The following is a 16,862-nucleotide window of genomic DNA, read 5'->3' on the forward strand; positions in this document are numbered from 1 at the left end:
AAGGAGACTGTTAGATAAATGGCATTTGCTACCAGAAATGCAAATATATACCTACTTTTTTGTTAAGGAAAAAAAAAAAAAAAAAAGAGGAAGGATTTGAATTGCCTTGACAGATTTTTTATTTATATTTCATTTATCCAATAATTACAACTGACAGGTCCTTTTTTATTCCCCAGATGGTTCTCTATTTTATCCTATCTTTTCTAGCAAGTTTCAGATCTAGATAGGTGCAAACAATAAGCTGGAATCCTACTGCACAATTAAGCAACGTTAACCATGATTGTTGTGGCAGCTTCATACAGAATATTCCATTTATTATTGTATAAATATCGAATGATAATCAAGGTCAGGCGTAAACTGTCAGGACTCCGGCTGTAATAAATGCAGAGGATCAGAAAATTGCTTCATAAAGAAAAGATATGGCCTGGTTCCAAAACTAAATTCATATCACTACAACAAATTAGAAGAGGGTATTTCAAGAACATTTGCAGTAGACCACACTTAAAGAAGATGAAGTGATGTCTCAAGTGATCTCATTACATTTTTGCTTATTTTAATTTGATATACACGCTTGTCTATAAAGGCCTATAATTTAATTCCTCTAGACCTTGCATTTGTTTTTTTTGTAAACTTTTGTTTCTCATAGAGGTTTTCTTTGTTACTTAACAAGTGAATTGTTGTCTGTGGAAACAGAATATAGTGAGCCACACAGTCAAAGCCAAGCAAATTCTGACATAGTGAAGGCCATTTTTAAAGATGAGGCTTGTTTTTCTGAGCCTGGAGCAGATGGTTTTAAGACAAACACTGCTTTCCTCTGAAGGAATTAATTTACCAAGCACAACGAGCTTAGTTAATAGAATTAGTCTGAAGAGAAAAGGGTACGTTGCAGTTAAATGTAAGTTCATGGCTCAGTGTTGAAATGACTAAATGAAAATATTAAAAGGACAATGAAGGCAGAAGTTGCTTTTTCAAGCTCATTGGAAATGGAATTCTGAAGTACTGATGTAAATGTAACGAAACATTCTGATGGTTTATCTTCAAAGATATCAGACCGTGTTCTGCCTGTAGGCTATGTCAGTTTCAGAAGAACACTGCAAGACAATATCTGTTTTAAAGGGTTTCTGAAGTTCAGGTATTTATCCTGTATATTTTGAATATGACTACAAAAATAATCTGAACCAAAGAAACACCTGAAAAAATTCTGAAATGTATTCCATTGATGCTGATCAATACTTCGGCATATTTGAAGTGGCTGTTTGTTTAAAATAACATGTTGATCTTTCACAATGTTCCAAGCAGACAACAGTAAGTTAACTCTGCCTAATTAAAATTTGCTGTGTCAAAAGAGGAATGTGTGCTTCAACAAAGTGAAGCGCAACATTTTTTGCACATTCTTTATAGATTTAGTCATTTTATATTTACTGTAAAATTAGCATATGTGATAACTATATTGTGTAGTCATGCACATGCTATAATAAAGGTAACCTCAGCTTTCTGGCAAGAACAGTGCTATGCAAAAGTGCTTTAACTTCCACTGCTGACATGGACTATGGAAGCAAAATGACTGTAAATTTACTCTGCTGGCATTGTTGGATGAACTAAGTACTCTTGTAAAGAATCATGAGCCAGCGTTCAAGTCGTGCTCAAGGTCAATTCATTTACATTCAGTAATTAAAAAGGCATATTGAAATGGAGTGAATCCTGAGTAGGATGCATGAAAGCTCATTTATCAGGCTATTATGCCAAACATTTTATACTATTAATAACTTTCCTTAAGACATGCTTATGCTCTCCCCCTTTAATCATTTTAAATTTCTCTACCTTGCAAGTTTGACTAGTTTATGAAAACCACTATTTAAAACTCTACTGTCAGCAATGCACGGATATCACAGTCTGTCCATCCTGTAGGAATCTTTACTTGTAATGCACTGTTATTCAAATTCTTCTATAAGCTCAGGTTAGATGTTCCAGTTGCTTGAAAACTGTTGTATTCTACAGTTTAAGTGAAATGTTTAGCACAGAGGATTGGGGGAAAAAAAAAAGAACAAAAGAAAAGGAAAAAAACTATGAGAACATCTGTTCTGGAAAATGTCAACTTTATAGTAGATTTTATTTACTTAAAACAGTTTTTCTAGACTTTTTTTGAATGTATGTGTACGGCTGGTAACAGCTCTCAAAGTATTCAAGAATTTCCGGTAAGTTTTCATTTATTATTAAAAGGAATGAAGATCTTCCTTTCTCTGTATATCATCCTAGAAAAAATCTCAGAGAATCTGTTTTCCTTACGATGTAATAAAGTTTCTATCTCTTAGCAGCAAGTATTACAGTATCCTCTAGGACCTCAATTACATTTGCTATTCTTAGATGCTACTCCCATGAAAAGTACGCTCGAAAAAAAAGATAGAAAAGGAACCCCATATTATAAGTGAGTTTGTTTAAGTAACCAGTGTCCAAATGTTGTATCTGAGCTCATAATGTGGATTTCACATGTATTGCCTTGCAGCTTTATTTCACAAAAACAAACTCATGTCTGGTAATATTCGGCTATGGTGTAAAAATATTGCACCAAACTGAAAGTGAATTTCTTGTGAATTCTGTAGGCTGCTTTACCATCCTTATTATCTTGTTTCCTCTAGAAAGTAACAGGTGTTCTGGTATCGGATGAGGCTGTATATTTCCAGCCTCCAAAAAAACATTCCCTTGACAAAAATTACTAGGTATCCAGGTTTCAGTTGTAGTTTTGCTTGATTGCTGTGCAATGAGTCAGAATTCAATCTTGCTTCAAAAATGAAAAGCAACATTTTAGAATAGGTGCATTTAGAAACATTATTCAGGTAAGAAAGTTCAGAGGTTCAGACTGAATTTCAAGCAACAGGCATCTCAGTGAGTTTGCCAGATCCATGCAATATGTTGTTATTGCTTTTCCTGGGCTTTGTTGAACGTGTATTTTTGGATGGTGTCATAGCTTGAGCAGGCATCACTCTCTGCAGTTTCATACTACAATACCTTCAATTTCCTCTTTAGATCCATGTATGTACTCATTTTTTTAAATTTATAACTCAATAGGATTTACAAAATATTTCAGTTTTTAGTCCAAAGGGGGGGAAGGGGTATTTTGTTTTTCTCCATCACATTAGCATGGTTTTCTCAAGTTATTTTCTGCGTACTTTCCTACTGCTATTTAGGTAACACCAAAGGTTTTCTTACTGTTGTGCTATCCAGTACTTTATGGCAAGGCTTTTGAAGTTATGAAGGACAGGCTAACACTCAGATCCCATTGGCAACTAAATGTCTTCTACGTATTTTGTTTCAGTATCACAGAAACTGTTATAATATCTGAACTATCTAACTAGATGGTTTCTGTGACTTTGTTATTCTTTTAAAAATGTGATTTCTACTGTTTTAAATGTGCAAGTAGTATGCATTTGGTTTATGTTTATGATATTAATGGAAGACTGGATAATGCTTGCAGTTGTTTCCCATCACCTGAAGTGAAAAACAACCTTTTAAAAAAAACTTCAAGTAATGTGGTTTTGACAGTATTTTAGATTGGTTTACTCAACTCTAGAAATGGATGTTAGCATTTAATGAGGTAAGTGTCAAGGTTTTAAAACTCAACATAGCGTGTATACAGAATGCTACTGATAATACTGCATGTCTGTCAGGAAAAAAACATCCTTTCTGATTGGCTGTTATAGAGATGAATTTCTAAGATGGACTTTTTTTCATGTTTCTAGAACGCTATCAAATGTTATGATATTTTATAGTTAATTTATTCAGAATTATTTAGTTTTTTTTTTTTTACATTGATACATTTCCACATTTAGGTATTTGCTGAACAGATGATTTGCTGTTTCTTATGAGTTTGCAATTGCTGTCTGAATTGAGCATCATCTTACATGATCCTGTTGAGTATCTTGCCGCTAAGGCAGTGAGTGAGATTGGAATAGTTATCCAGAGCATTTGTTTTGCCAGTTCACTAATGTTTGATGTCCATTTTCTTGATTTACTGTAAAATGTAGACTGATAAGTTCTTTCAAATATAATCACGTATAGTTGTATACATCATTGGTATAGTTGTTGCAGGGTTTCATGCCTTTTTCTTATCCTATTTCAACACAATTCATATTAAAAACAACTACAGCAAAATAAAGAATTGGGAAAAAGTAAAACTAGAATGTGTATACACGTTCACTGTGACACAAATTTCTTAGCATCTTTCTACATTAGCAGAATGTGGTGCATTTCCTTCTGGCTATCAGTTTGGGGTGTTTAACTATTACCAAATGAGTATCCTCATTATAAACTCTATTGGGGAACGTCCAATATAATCTTTTTTACCAGCTTTAATCCTAGAGAGCCTTGATGAAGATCCTAATTAGTTTTTTGATTCATCTGTGTTTAGGAAAGAGATTTATTATAGTAGCACCCATTTGTGCCACTGATAATTAGAAGTCTGTCAGCACTTTCATTATATAGCTCTAGTCCTGCAGGAGAGAATCCCTCCCCATCTGATGCTTTGGATTACTTGTGAATGACTTGGACAGAATTTGCCACTTAGGCTAAAATTGACTGGAAACAGCATTGCTATTAACTGCTCCAGCCATCACTGCCGTGAGATGTGCCTGGCCTGCCTTTCTTCTAGGAAAATGGAAGGAATTGAAAAATTAGTTGCTGAGTTCCCTTTTTTTTTTTTTTAAAGTTTTCTGGGGAAGCTGATCTGTGCTGCAGGTAAATGATTAAAACTCTGCCAAAAAGAAGAAACAGATTTGCAATTTTAGAATTTCAGATTTGTGTAACTTCTTCACAAACCATACCAGTAATCTGCCCATGCTTCAAGATGAAGTCTAAATGTCCATGGCTCAGTCTGAGCTCCTTACTTTTGGCATAAGATCTGTGAAATGTGATTTTTCAAAGTACACACATGTTCTTTGCTTCGACTAAGATGAAAGTGCAGTTACTGTGTTCAAGTTAACATTGGAGCTGGCTATTAAAAAAAAAATCAAAATGGCAATGATTCTTGATGTGCGTTTAGCATGTTGTATTCTCAAACAAAACATGTACAGGATATCTGAAATTCTCAGCAATTTTGATTTTTCAAGACTCTGCAGAATTGGACTGGTTTGTCAGAATGGAACTATTTTCTTGTGGTGAGACACGTTGATTATTTTGTGTCCATCTAAAACCCAGGATGATTCTGTGCATGTTTATGGCTGCTCATGTGACTACTCTAGAAACATCTGCTCACTGTTGCAGATGTGGGCTCTAATATGCTGCTTTCAAAACTTACCTATGTTTTATAGAAGCAGATATAGCATGCTGGGGAACTGTATGAATATTACCTTAAGAATAGTTCAGCTTCTTTTCTTTTAAAGACTCTTGAAGTAGAGCTTTATTTTTACTTGGCTATTGTTGCTTTTAAGATTTGTGAAGGAGGGATGGCAGGAAAAGAAATAGTGTTGTATTAGATCTCTACATTTGTGGAAGATTGTATGTATGGTTTACATTCTGTTAAATTGAATTCCTAACATTCATCCTAACGTAATTTTTGTTTTCCTCTTTTTGTTTCTTTTACATGCTTAAATAGGCTTCTTCCCCCACTTCATTCGTTTTAATATGTTCTCTTTTGATAAAGCTGCTATTGTAAATTGCAGCTCCTCATCAACTTCTGCCATCTTGTACATTTTTTAGTAAGTAAGTTGCTTGTAATTGACATCTTTAAGGGAAACCAAACAGCAGAGTTCCATAATTCAGGAAAAAACTGAAGCGTTGTCACTTTCAGTCATATTGATCCAGTTCTGGAGGTCTCGGCCTCAGGAGGACAAAGCAAGATCTATTGTTATGAATTCTACAGTAAGCAAGCGTAACACACTTTCATGTCACAAGGGAGAACAAGAGAGGCCTTTGCCTTCAGGTATGTAAACCAAAGCTCTGAACTGTGTAATTTAGTTGTCTTTGATGTAGAAGCAGTTCTTTTGTAAAAGTAGATCTGCTCCTTGGTAAATCTCAGAATTTTCAGGATAAGATAAAAAATCAAGGAGATCACTGTTTGGTCTGCATACATGTTCAGTGAGTTGATGAATGTCAGTGGGTGCAATTTTATCTACGTGGAGAAATTCAATGGCACACCTTTGCTTCATCTGTATTTCCATGTCAGATTCTATTTTGTCAGACTGCTCCTCTGCTACCATCTGTTGTGCAGCAACCATGTGTGGAATATTGGTGGGAAGGTTCAGCCTCTACTGCCATAACCCAGACAGCTGCCTATGACACTGTGGGCCAGCATCATAAAATAGAAGGTATTACTTTTGGGACAGCTCCCTCCCCAAAACAGCCTTTCCCTGGTTAAAATCCCCTGTTACCAGTTGACTGGACTTCATTAGTATTTTTACATTTTGCTGAACTTCAAAGAGTGGGAGGTGCTATCAGATCTGATATGTAAAAATGAGAAATGATGTTGGAAGTTATTCTCAGCTAGATAGAGCACACAGTTACTGTCTGATTGTTGCAGTGTAATATATCATTAAAGAACAGGTAAACAAACTCTATTCTGATTAGTTTCCACCTCATTTATCTACTTTGTACAAATTAACTGTTATCCTTGACATCTACAGGTGAAACAACTAGTTCTAGCACTTAATAATAATGAGATTCTATATTTATAAATAGCTTCCATATTTTGTGTATCACAAATACCTTTCTACATATGTGGTTTCGGTGCATGTAAAATATTTCACGATCCCACTCTCCTTACCTCTTGAAGTTAATTGTTTCAAGGTAGAAATATGCACATGAATTAAGATACAAATTTGCCTTAATGCATTAACAAGTAACTGTACAACAGTAATAAATTATTTCTGGCAGAATAAAAGATCTGATATTCAGACCAATTAACTTTACACAAGGGTGGGGTGGAACAAGGATATATAACCCCCAGTTTAAACTACTGGTAGGTATTTTCAGTGAATAGCCTGTCATTAACCCAAGTACGGTTTGTCATGCCTGTGGAATATACAGCAATTATATGCTGGGCTTTATGACCTGTTGTTTACATCTTGTCCACTGTAGTGGTGCCACTGGCTCTATGTCAGTATCAAAGGAGATTTAAGGGCAGAGTGCCCTGCAGTGAGCGTCTCATACATTACCCTTTTTACTCCTCTGCTTTTCATCTAGTATGTTTTTTTGAAGTACTTTGATTTATGGAGAATGGATTTTCTTTTCTATCTATCAGGTTCAGAAATTATTTGAACCAATGTTCCCAATGAAATTTAGTTTAACACCCTTCTTTCTTTTTTATGTTATTTTTTAATTTAAGTTAATTTAAAGGTACATTTTTACGCCAGAAATGGTTACCATGCACGTAACTTCACAATTTCTAAGGTGCATTGGGAAGCTTTTTAGACACTTGACTCAATTTTTCTGCAGCATCTTTTGATTCATAAGAAATGTGCAGTTTTGACAATGTGCAGTTTCAGTACTGTGAAAACAATAACAAAAAAATCAGCTGTTGCTTTCTGTTAGCCAGGCATAATATCACATACTGGAATGTAGTCCAAAAGAATAAGTCTTCTGCCCTTGACGGAAAGTGGCAAATGTAGTTTTCAGTGAAATGCTACCAGCCCTGATCCAGAATAGCCAAAACACATTCTTGAACTACCACGACTTGTATGGCTGTGCTATGAGTGAAAGATTTTAGCATGACCAGATATACTTTGGATAGTACATATTTAGCAAGGGCAGACATGTTAGTGTGAACAACTGGAAAATCTGAGAAGAATTTATTGTATCAAAACTCACGGGTTACTGCAGAAAACATTTTGATAATAAAATGTAATGAATAGCTAGAGGTATCCCTTGCACGTTCTGTAAAACTTTAGAAAACAATTTGTTTCATTTTGTAGTCTAGGGCATCTATTTGTGCATGCTTATTGCACAGGAAAAATAATGCATTTTTAGAGATGAAGAAGTGGCTATAAAGTGGATTTTAGAGATCTAATCCTCCAAGTGTATTCATCTTACTCTTTAAAGTAATTAAATGTAAGTTAAGTAGAAGATCATACTTCATTGTCTGTATTTACCTGTAAGAGGAGACTTGGTTTTACAATAACTTACAATTTGCATTACCAGTTACCTAGACTTAGTAGGCTAAGTTTTTTTTTACTGTGAGAATTCTCAATAGATATAGGAAATGACTTCAGGATGTGCAGCCTATACCCTGTATTTCTGAGCATAACTTTTCATTTCTCAACTCGCTACGTTAATGACATGATTTATTTCAATATAAAGATGTGATGAAGATAGCTGAGGTTAGCTGCTGCTTCAAAGGATGACACATCTCAATGTGGTCATAGAGCAATGGCTTTTGTTTTTGGCCTAACAATCACTGTTCCAGACAATGTCTAAGAAGAGGGAATTTCTAAAACTGTTATCATGTTGGCTGTGTGGTTTTAGTTTTTGCTGTAAGTTTTCTGAGTGATATTTGCCATTATGACAAGACAATTTACAGAAATACTTTTGGTAGCCCATTTCAATGGTATTAATAACTGGTTAATTTCAGACTTTTGTGCTTTGTTGCTATTTACTATCACAATTTTACTCTATTCTTCTTTTTGAATGCCATCTTTTATGTTCTTCCTGATGTTAAATGCTTCCTTGTTTTATTCAAACTAATATAATAGGATTCTGGTTTCGGTTGCGTTTTCACTGTGATCTTACTGATGTCTTTAATGACTATGTTTAGTACCATGAAAGCATGGTTCATGTGGTTTCCGAAGAACAGATAGCCTGTGTTCAGTAGAGCACTATATGGTCTGATAGCAAAAACAAGAAGGTTGTCTTTCATTCAAACTCATACATTTTCTTTTATATCAGAAATCTGTTACTTCTGGCAAATTTTGCTAAATGCTTTCTGTTATGAATGTTGGTATTTTTTCATGCATATAGATTAATGGACATACAAAAAGAGATGGTAAGTTAATTGAGTAAAATACTGAAGCAGCTGTGTGCAATTAAGAAACTTTCATCTATTTCTGTTTTTTTCATTTTATTTTGCTGGCTCTGCACTATGATCAATGAAGTTACTCTGTATCTTTTTATTGGCAATGAGTATAACCATAGATGCAGACACAGGTGGTTCTTACATCTTTGCATTCCAACTTTAAATGACAGAATGTAAGCCAGATACTGTATTATCTGGAATAAGTCATCGGGCCAGCTGAAGTTTGAAGGTTAGGTTTGAACTTCTTTGGTTGTATAACTTGAACAGAACATGATTCCTAGGCTTTCTGTTTAATTTCTACTTAGTAGTCAAAAAGTTTACTATATGCTAGCAACAAAAGAACAGTGTTTTTGCACCTGTGTATATATTAAATGTTTTCACACTATAAAAACTAAGCTATTAATACAGCAATTCTCAAGTTATGAGGGAATGGAAGATATGCCACTAGTATTTCATTTCTTTTCAAATTCTAGAAACATTCTTAACATTTTAACTTGAACTAGAATGGTAATGTTCTAATTTAATTCCTTTGTTTCTTATATGTGAACAGCATATAATGCATGTGTTTTTCTTTAAATAGAATCTCGTGCGTTGTTGTTTAGAGGTTTATTACGCTGTCTCCACTGAAACAGTAAGCTCTTCTCTGAGCTTTTGAAATAGAAAAGCAAATAACTGGTCAGTTTGTTTGAGACTTTATTTCAACTCTCTTAGAATCTGACAAAACCATTCTCTTTTAAAGATTCACTTTTTCCACCCTCATTTTTATTGCAGTGTTGTTTTGAATCTCATGAAATGTGAAAAAAGGAATAGGAATATCTTAAATTTTTTAGAATGTTGATATTCACAGGAACTCTAGGGATACCTGGCTTACTTTGACAATCTCTGGAGAACAAAATAAACTGTAACTATCGTCGGTATTTGTATGGAAAATAGATTTTTTAAAGTTCTGTCTGTGGACTGCTAGAAGATTTTCCTCTTAGGAAAACTGAACAGAAGACAAATTTCCAGGCTTTATGAGTAAATAAGACAACTCTTTCCTAAATTGACTTGTCTGGCAGGAAAATTGCAGGTCTTAAGAAAGTACATCAGGCACATAGAACTGTTTGAAAGACCTTTTCATCACTTCATCTTGTGAAGAGACTGAAGGCATTTAATAGATTATAATCTAATTAAGGCAGTAGCCTGAAGATATGAGAGCTGAAAACAAAGACCTAACTTTTCCTTAACTTTCCAGATTTTCTAGCACATCTATAAAACCTTGCCATAAAGTCATAAGAAAATCAGTTTAATCAGGTTTTTAGAAAATTAGCATGTTCAGAGGCCAAATCAGGGTATGTCATACCCACTACTCTTCAGGAGTGTGGGTAGTTAGTTTTTCTCCAGTTGCTTTCACCTCCAAAGAGAGAACATGGCTCCAGAGAAGTATTGAAGTTGATGTATAGGATGAACCTTAGTGAAGTGTCTCTTTGTAACACACATGAGCGCTGCTTTGTCAGGAAGCAGTGAGGAAGCACAGTGAGACTATGGCACCCTCGTGCACCTTTACAGGCACATTCCCTCATTTGTGTGATTTGGTGTAATCTCTTTTGGCCGCTCCCAGTAACACTTCCATTCCTCTTCTCCTATATCTCTTGGGTATGTTGGCTGGCACTGCTTTTGTCAGCTCTTTAGCAGTGCCAGCCTTCCAGTCGCGGCTCACAGAAATTGAAATCTAGCCAGCACAGGGAGGTACAGAATTGTGATCCATGCCAAAGGAAAGTTTTCCCTCTAAATAAACTACAGAGAACAATTATTTCTTCATCCATTTCCTTATTTGCAAAGTTTTGTTTGGGTCTTCCACATCAGAAGGACCCCTGCTCAAACACTGTGCTTCTACAGAGATGTTGCAGCGCTGCTGATTGGCTCTGTGGTGTGGAACCTTCCGGAAATGGCTGGAGGCTGCTGGGCCTCTTCTCACACAGCCATGCAGCCTGCACAGCTGGCAGCCAGCAGTTGCCACACATAGGCATCACACACAGTGTGTGTTTGCATGTCTGTAGGTATACTTCACACCAATGTAGTATAGAAAAACAACACAGAGCTATGGATGGGTTGGAAAATTCAATCAAGAAGCAAAGGGTTCAGGCAGCTGGTTGTTGCAAAGGGCTCAGTGACTGCAACTCATCGAGAGGTTGCTCAGGTATGTGGTGAATTCAGCACAGCTGGGCCATCAGAGCTCTGCTGTCTGTTATCATGTAGTATTTAAGCATACATCAGCGAAGGCTGAGTGCAGATTGACTTCCAGGGCATTCAGCCAAGTGATCAATACTATCTATTGCTTTGTGGTTTGTTTTCTTTCACAGATTGTTGTTAGTAGTTTAGAACTTGTTTGCTATTCTCTTGAGTGGAAGAGGAGGAAAAAAAAATAAAAATGGAAATGTCAGATTGCATGGAAAGTCAAATTTCAGTCACAGTTATCTGTACAACAGAGTTCCAGAGAATAGGACTTACAGGGCTGGCCCTATGCAGATCATTGGGATAATTGAGGGATATTCTGGGATAAGATTCTGGAGCTCATCAGTACCCCATACTTTTCTGTATGTAAGGGAATTTTGCTCTTGCTGCTGCTGCATAGAAAGCTCTTCGTTAGAAGGGCACACTGCTGATGATTTGCTAACAAAATCTGTTCCACACAATTGGAGGCATGTGTTCCCTGAGGTTTCATTCTTAGAGCAATGTTTGTTGTAGTAGTCTCTCATTGCTCGTCCTCTGCCGACCGAGGGCGCCACTTGCCAGCGAAACCGACCCCAACCGGGCCGGGGCCAAATGCTCACACAGACCCCAGAGTGTGTGAGGCAAAATGGCGTTTATTAAAATGTGGTAGGCACTTAAATATTCTTGTCCCGCTTTGTCCACACCCCTTGCTTACCTGCTGTCCTATTGTGGGGCAGCGTTTGGCAAGCCCTGAGCATAGGAAACCTGACCCCGTCACATACCGTTTCCTCGCCACGCCTACTACATCTCCCCCTCCCTATGCTCAGGAATATCCCGTAACAGCGCGATCGCAACGCGAGTACATCTCTCACAACTGTTCCTTCGTTTTGTGATACAGAATCCGTTGGTCCATAACTTGCCACATGATCCTTGTGAGGCAATTCTGGAAACACATGATTATGCACGGCAAAATGGCCGCAATACAAATTATTGCGAGCAATACTAGCGCAACTACCTTAATAATTTTCGCAACCCATCCTCCAAAGCTGCCAAACACACTTCTCAGCCAGTCCCCGATGGGGTCGTCCTCCACTTGGATCTTCTTTGTATGGTCTCGCAGGGCTTTCAGCGCTTTATGGATGGATACACTGTGGTCACTAAGATTGAAGCAACACATTCCTTCTAGGTCTTCACATCCATGCCCCTGTGCCAGGAGCAAGAAGTCGATGGCTGCTCTGTTTTGCAGCACCGCATGCCGAATGCTGTTTGTGTCTTCTAGCATCGCATTCAATATTAATGTTGTTAAATTCGCCTGCTTAGCTGACCAACATGCTAGGCGTTCTATCTGAGCCAAGCTCTGTGCTGCAGCAACCCCAGGGGCGAAAAATGATGCGAATATCCGTGCTGTGGCACTCCATAACTCTACCTCATCGTTACAATTCTCCGGGAGAGGGCTCGAACGCTTTCGGCGACGATGGTGACCCGTGATGCTCGGGCCATACTGCATCCATGTCGTGAAATTCGGAGACAGTAATGTCAGTTCCCCTAGGTAACAGGGTCCCCCTAAGGCATTGTGCGGGATGCCCTGCCAGGCTCTATCCCCACAAATCAAGAAGATTCCAGGGGGCAACGCCTTAGCCGTTTTGTTATTCCATAGCACCTCGTTGACCCCCCGTTTGAAAGTGAACCCATACCCATAAAAGTCCCAAACTGCCGTACAATTAAATGAGGATCTACCGCTAGATTTAGAAAGGACCCCACCCTTTGACAAGCAGGTTGTATTGCGCCCTGTGAAGACCCGTGTTTCATTTTTGGTATACCCGCAATAACCCGAAGTAATGGAGAAAGCCTCCGTGTTCACAGGACTGACCACAGTCCAAGAGGTCTCGTTGTATGGCTTCAGCCGCGGATCTGTGCCTGCCCACCGGGCAATTAAGGCCTGCAGTTGAATCCGAGCAGACACACCCCGCAGGTAATCTCGCCCCAACAGGGTTCCCGGTACCTGCGCTACCAGCGGGGTCAGCAGGACGGGCTTCTCCAGGGAACCGTCTCTGTTGACCACGATTATCTCGATCTGCTTGGCTGACCTCCGCGTTGGAGCAGTTCCCCCCACTCCCGCTATAGTTTGAGTGGCCCCCGTTGGCCACGTGGGCGGCCAGTCGGACTCCGCAAAAACCGTCACATCCGCTCCTGAGTCCACCAGGGCGGTAAGGAAAATAGATCGCGGCCCTGGGGAGCCAGCGGGAAGCTCCGTAATTGCGGCTGTAATCTTCACCAAGGGGCGCTCCCCGCAGCTCAACGATAGCGCAGCTAGTGGCAGGCCTAGATCCAAAGCCCGCCTTTCCTGAGAATCCCGTGAATCGTAAGAGGGACCCTCATCCCCCCTACCTCGAGATCGCAGCCCACGAGCTCTACATTGCGGTGCAGTGTGACCTCTCCTCCCGCACATTTGGCACACTATACCCCCGTTGCTTTTACACTGTGCCTTGAAATGACCTAATTGACCGCACCTGAAGCATGGCCCAGGCAGGCGATCTGGACTCTGCCACCCGGCAACCCCATGCGCTAGCATCACCTCAGCTACCGCTGCAGCAACCTCGCTTGCCACTGATGATTGAGACTTTTGCTTGTCCATCACATACTTAAGGACCTCACCGGGGGTGTGGAACCTGTCTGGCGCCGCCCGTAATAGAGCCCGTACGTCCGAGCTCGACTTTTGATAGAGGCAATCCAGGATCACGGGGCCGTGCACTGCCCTAGGCAGCTCCGATCCCTCCACTGCCTTGATCAACCTATCCGCAAAATCCTGGAAGGATTCAGTGGGACCTTGTGCAATCTCCGTCCACGGAGTAGACGGCTCAGCATTTCTTGCGAGCCTTCTGAACGCCTCAAGGGCAGCGTCTGTAGTGGCTATTAGTTCCCCGGGCCCCAGCTCCGCAAGCTGGGCATGTGCAGTGATCATACCCGGCGTACTACCCGTCAATCTCTGCAGGTTAGACGCGTGAAGCGGATTCCCCTGATCGTTCTGGGCTGTAACCAGCATTTGTCTAAGTCTAGCCTGCCATTCCTCCTTCCAAAGCGTATACTGCACCGGTTTCAAAATCATGCGCATCAGATTCTCAATATCGTATGGTAACAGGGGTCCCGGCAATATTAATGTCTCCAAGGCGTTCATTGTCAGGGGGGACTTCAATCCTTTCTTTTCAACTGCCTCAAGCACCCTCGCTATCGCTTTCGGGTCCAGCGGGACCCAGATCGGGTTATCATCATCGGAAATCACTACCGGAAATGCCTCCGGGTTCGCAAGGCCCCGGTCTTGTGCCTCCTCCTTTACTTTAGCCCAATCAGTCAGCAGACGCCCGTCCCTCCCCCCTTTGGGACGAAGCCCCGCCCTTGCCTTTTCTTCCTCCAAAGAAGGATATAACGACCGCGGAGGGTAGGGCGGGGGCGGAGCGGGCGGAGCGGTTGGTAGACATGCGGTCGGGAGTTCCTCTTCCCCGCCCTTCGCCGCGGCGACCGTCGCCATCTTGTCCGCCACGCTTTGGTCGTCAGTACTGCAAGGTAGCAAAGACCCGCCCCCCGGAGCCCTTTCCACCCCTTTTGCCACCTTAAGCTTACCCTCCTCTTTAGCCGCCTTAAGGGCTCCAAGTATCAAGCCCCAGGTCTTAAGTTCAGCAGCCTTTTGGTTATTCATGGCGCGTTGGCATAAAGCCGAGGTGAGCGAATCCCACCTACCCGAATCCAGCACTTGCTGAGGGGAGTCCAGCTCCCCTCCCTTTTTTAAAACCGAAAGCACCGCGGCTACCTCCTTCTTTGAAGGGGTATTTTTGCCGCAGTAGTCCTTACAAAACTGCAAAAGTACCTTAATAATCTGTTCCATGGTTACACACGCGACCTGCCGCCACTTCACAGGCTCTTCTCCGCGATGTGTCTTCCGTGAGCGACCTGCCGCCACTCCGCAGGCTCTTCTCCGCTTCACGGGCACGCCGGGTGGTTAACCCTCGATAGGCAGATCACGTCGGGGTCACCACTTGTTGTAGTAGTCTCTCATTGCTCGTCCTCTGCCGACCGAGGGCGCCACTTGCCAGCGAAACCGACCCCAACCGGGCCGGGGCCAAATGCTCACACAGACCCCAGAGTGTGTGAGGCAAAATGGCGTTTATTAAAATGTGGTAGGCACTTAAATATTCTTGTCCCGCTTTGTCCACACCCCTTGCTTACCTGCTGTCCTATTGTGGGGCAGCGTTTGGCAAGCCCTGAGCATAGGAAACCTGACCCCGTCACATACCGTTTCCTCGCCACGCCTACTACAAATGTTCCAGGATTTCTCAGAGCAGGAGGACATTAGATGGTATTTCTCACTATTGTATTTTTCCATTAAGCGAGATTTTGTTTTTATTCGTGTGAAAATAAGTTGACAATGACCTTTTGGTTCTCAAGCTCTTCTCAGAAGGAAAAGGTAAATGTGTAGCCAGAAGTTGACTGCAGAAAGCATTAGAAAGGACAGCAGCGAATGTTAGAGCTGCAGGCTGGTGCAAACTCTGGGCAACTTTTCATAGCAGTCCGTTTGTGTCTGCTCTATTACTGATCCTTTTGCTATAAGAGTTTGTATATTTATAAATATTTCGTGGTGAGAGCTTCTTGTCAGGAAACTTTTCAAGTGGCATCAGATGATAACGGATCAAGAGTGAGTTTGTTTTTTAGTATACTTCTGATGAGTATCTTTAGGAAAGCTTGGTTAGAGAAGTCAAATGCTGACATGCCTGACACAGCAAGTTGGCAAAATTCCTATGGCCATTAGCTGAAAGAGTAAATGGAAAAAGCTCCTACATATTTATAAGAGAGGAGAGAGAAGAAAAAGCCTGTTTGGCAATGATCTTTCACAGTCAGTTGCTTTATTTTGCAATTATAGCATGTCCTTATCTTATGGTAATATTTAGGACAACCAGCCCTTGAGAATCCCCCTACCCAGCTCTTCTAACTGCTATAGGAATGAGCTCTTACAGCAAAGGTGATGTTGTGTTACTTTAGGAAAGAAAGCTGCCAGCAAATGCCGGGGCTGAATCAATATATTCTCAAAGAAATTTTGTTCAACGTATCACAGACACGAGGATTCTGATCCTTCTATTCAATAATTTAGCAGGAGGAGGCTTCAAAGGGAAAAAGGGATTGCTAAAACAAAATTTTTAGAAAGGTAGGCGTGACTTAGATAACTTCAGAAGAATGGGAAGCTATCACCTGTGATAAAAAGGTGTAGAACCCAGGGTCATGATGATTCTTTATCTCATGAACTGTTGTTTTTTTTTTTTTAACAGCCTATCAGAGATTATCAAATAAACACATGACCTTGACATTGATTCAGTGATTTAGCAGTGTAGTAGATTTGTTCTGCATGGGGATGCTCTTGAGGAAAAGGGAAAACTGAATTTCATCTTCAAACCTCTTGGGTTCAGATGCATATACAGTATACCCCATAGGAGATGTTTCTGAACGTTTTTTTTTTTTTTTTTTTAAATACTTCAGAATCTGTTGGCATCAAGGTCGGGTTTGAAATCTTCATTTTTGCTCTGAGCCTCCTACAAATGCTCAAATAAAAGCTATGGCTCTGCAGCTGTGCTAAGAGAAAGGAACATGCTGGGATGCAGTGGGACATGACGATTTATTCCTTACT

General features: G+C 40.2%; 2 protein-coding genes across 3 annotated transcripts in view; one reads left to right on the plus strand and one right to left on the minus strand.

Annotated features, from left to right (window-relative positions):
- The first annotated feature begins 10,952 nt into the window (after positions 1–10,952).
- VSTM2B (V-set and transmembrane domain containing 2B) overlaps positions 10,953–16,862 on the plus strand; it is a 360,933-nt gene continuing 355,023 nt past the window's right edge. For both annotated transcript variants that reach the window (XM_090149977.1, XM_090149980.1), the window contains exon 1: positions 10,953–11,177. The gene's annotated coding sequence lies outside the window, so the exon portion shown is untranslated. The remainder of the gene's footprint in view (positions 11,178–16,862) is intronic.
- On the minus strand, positions 11,825–15,501 carry LOC149916133 (uncharacterized). The gene has a single exon (XM_090149974.1). The coding sequence runs from the start codon at positions 15,069–15,071 to the stop codon at positions 12,060–12,062; it is 3,012 nt and encodes a 1,003-aa protein (XP_090006100.1). The 5' UTR covers positions 15,072–15,501; the 3' UTR covers positions 11,825–12,059.

This window comes from Phasianus colchicus, chromosome 13, assembly GCF_987193195.1.
Source record: "Phasianus colchicus chromosome 13, bPhaCol1.hap1.1, whole genome shotgun sequence".
Classification (NCBI taxonomy): Eukaryota; Metazoa; Chordata; class Aves; order Galliformes; family Phasianidae; genus Phasianus; species Phasianus colchicus.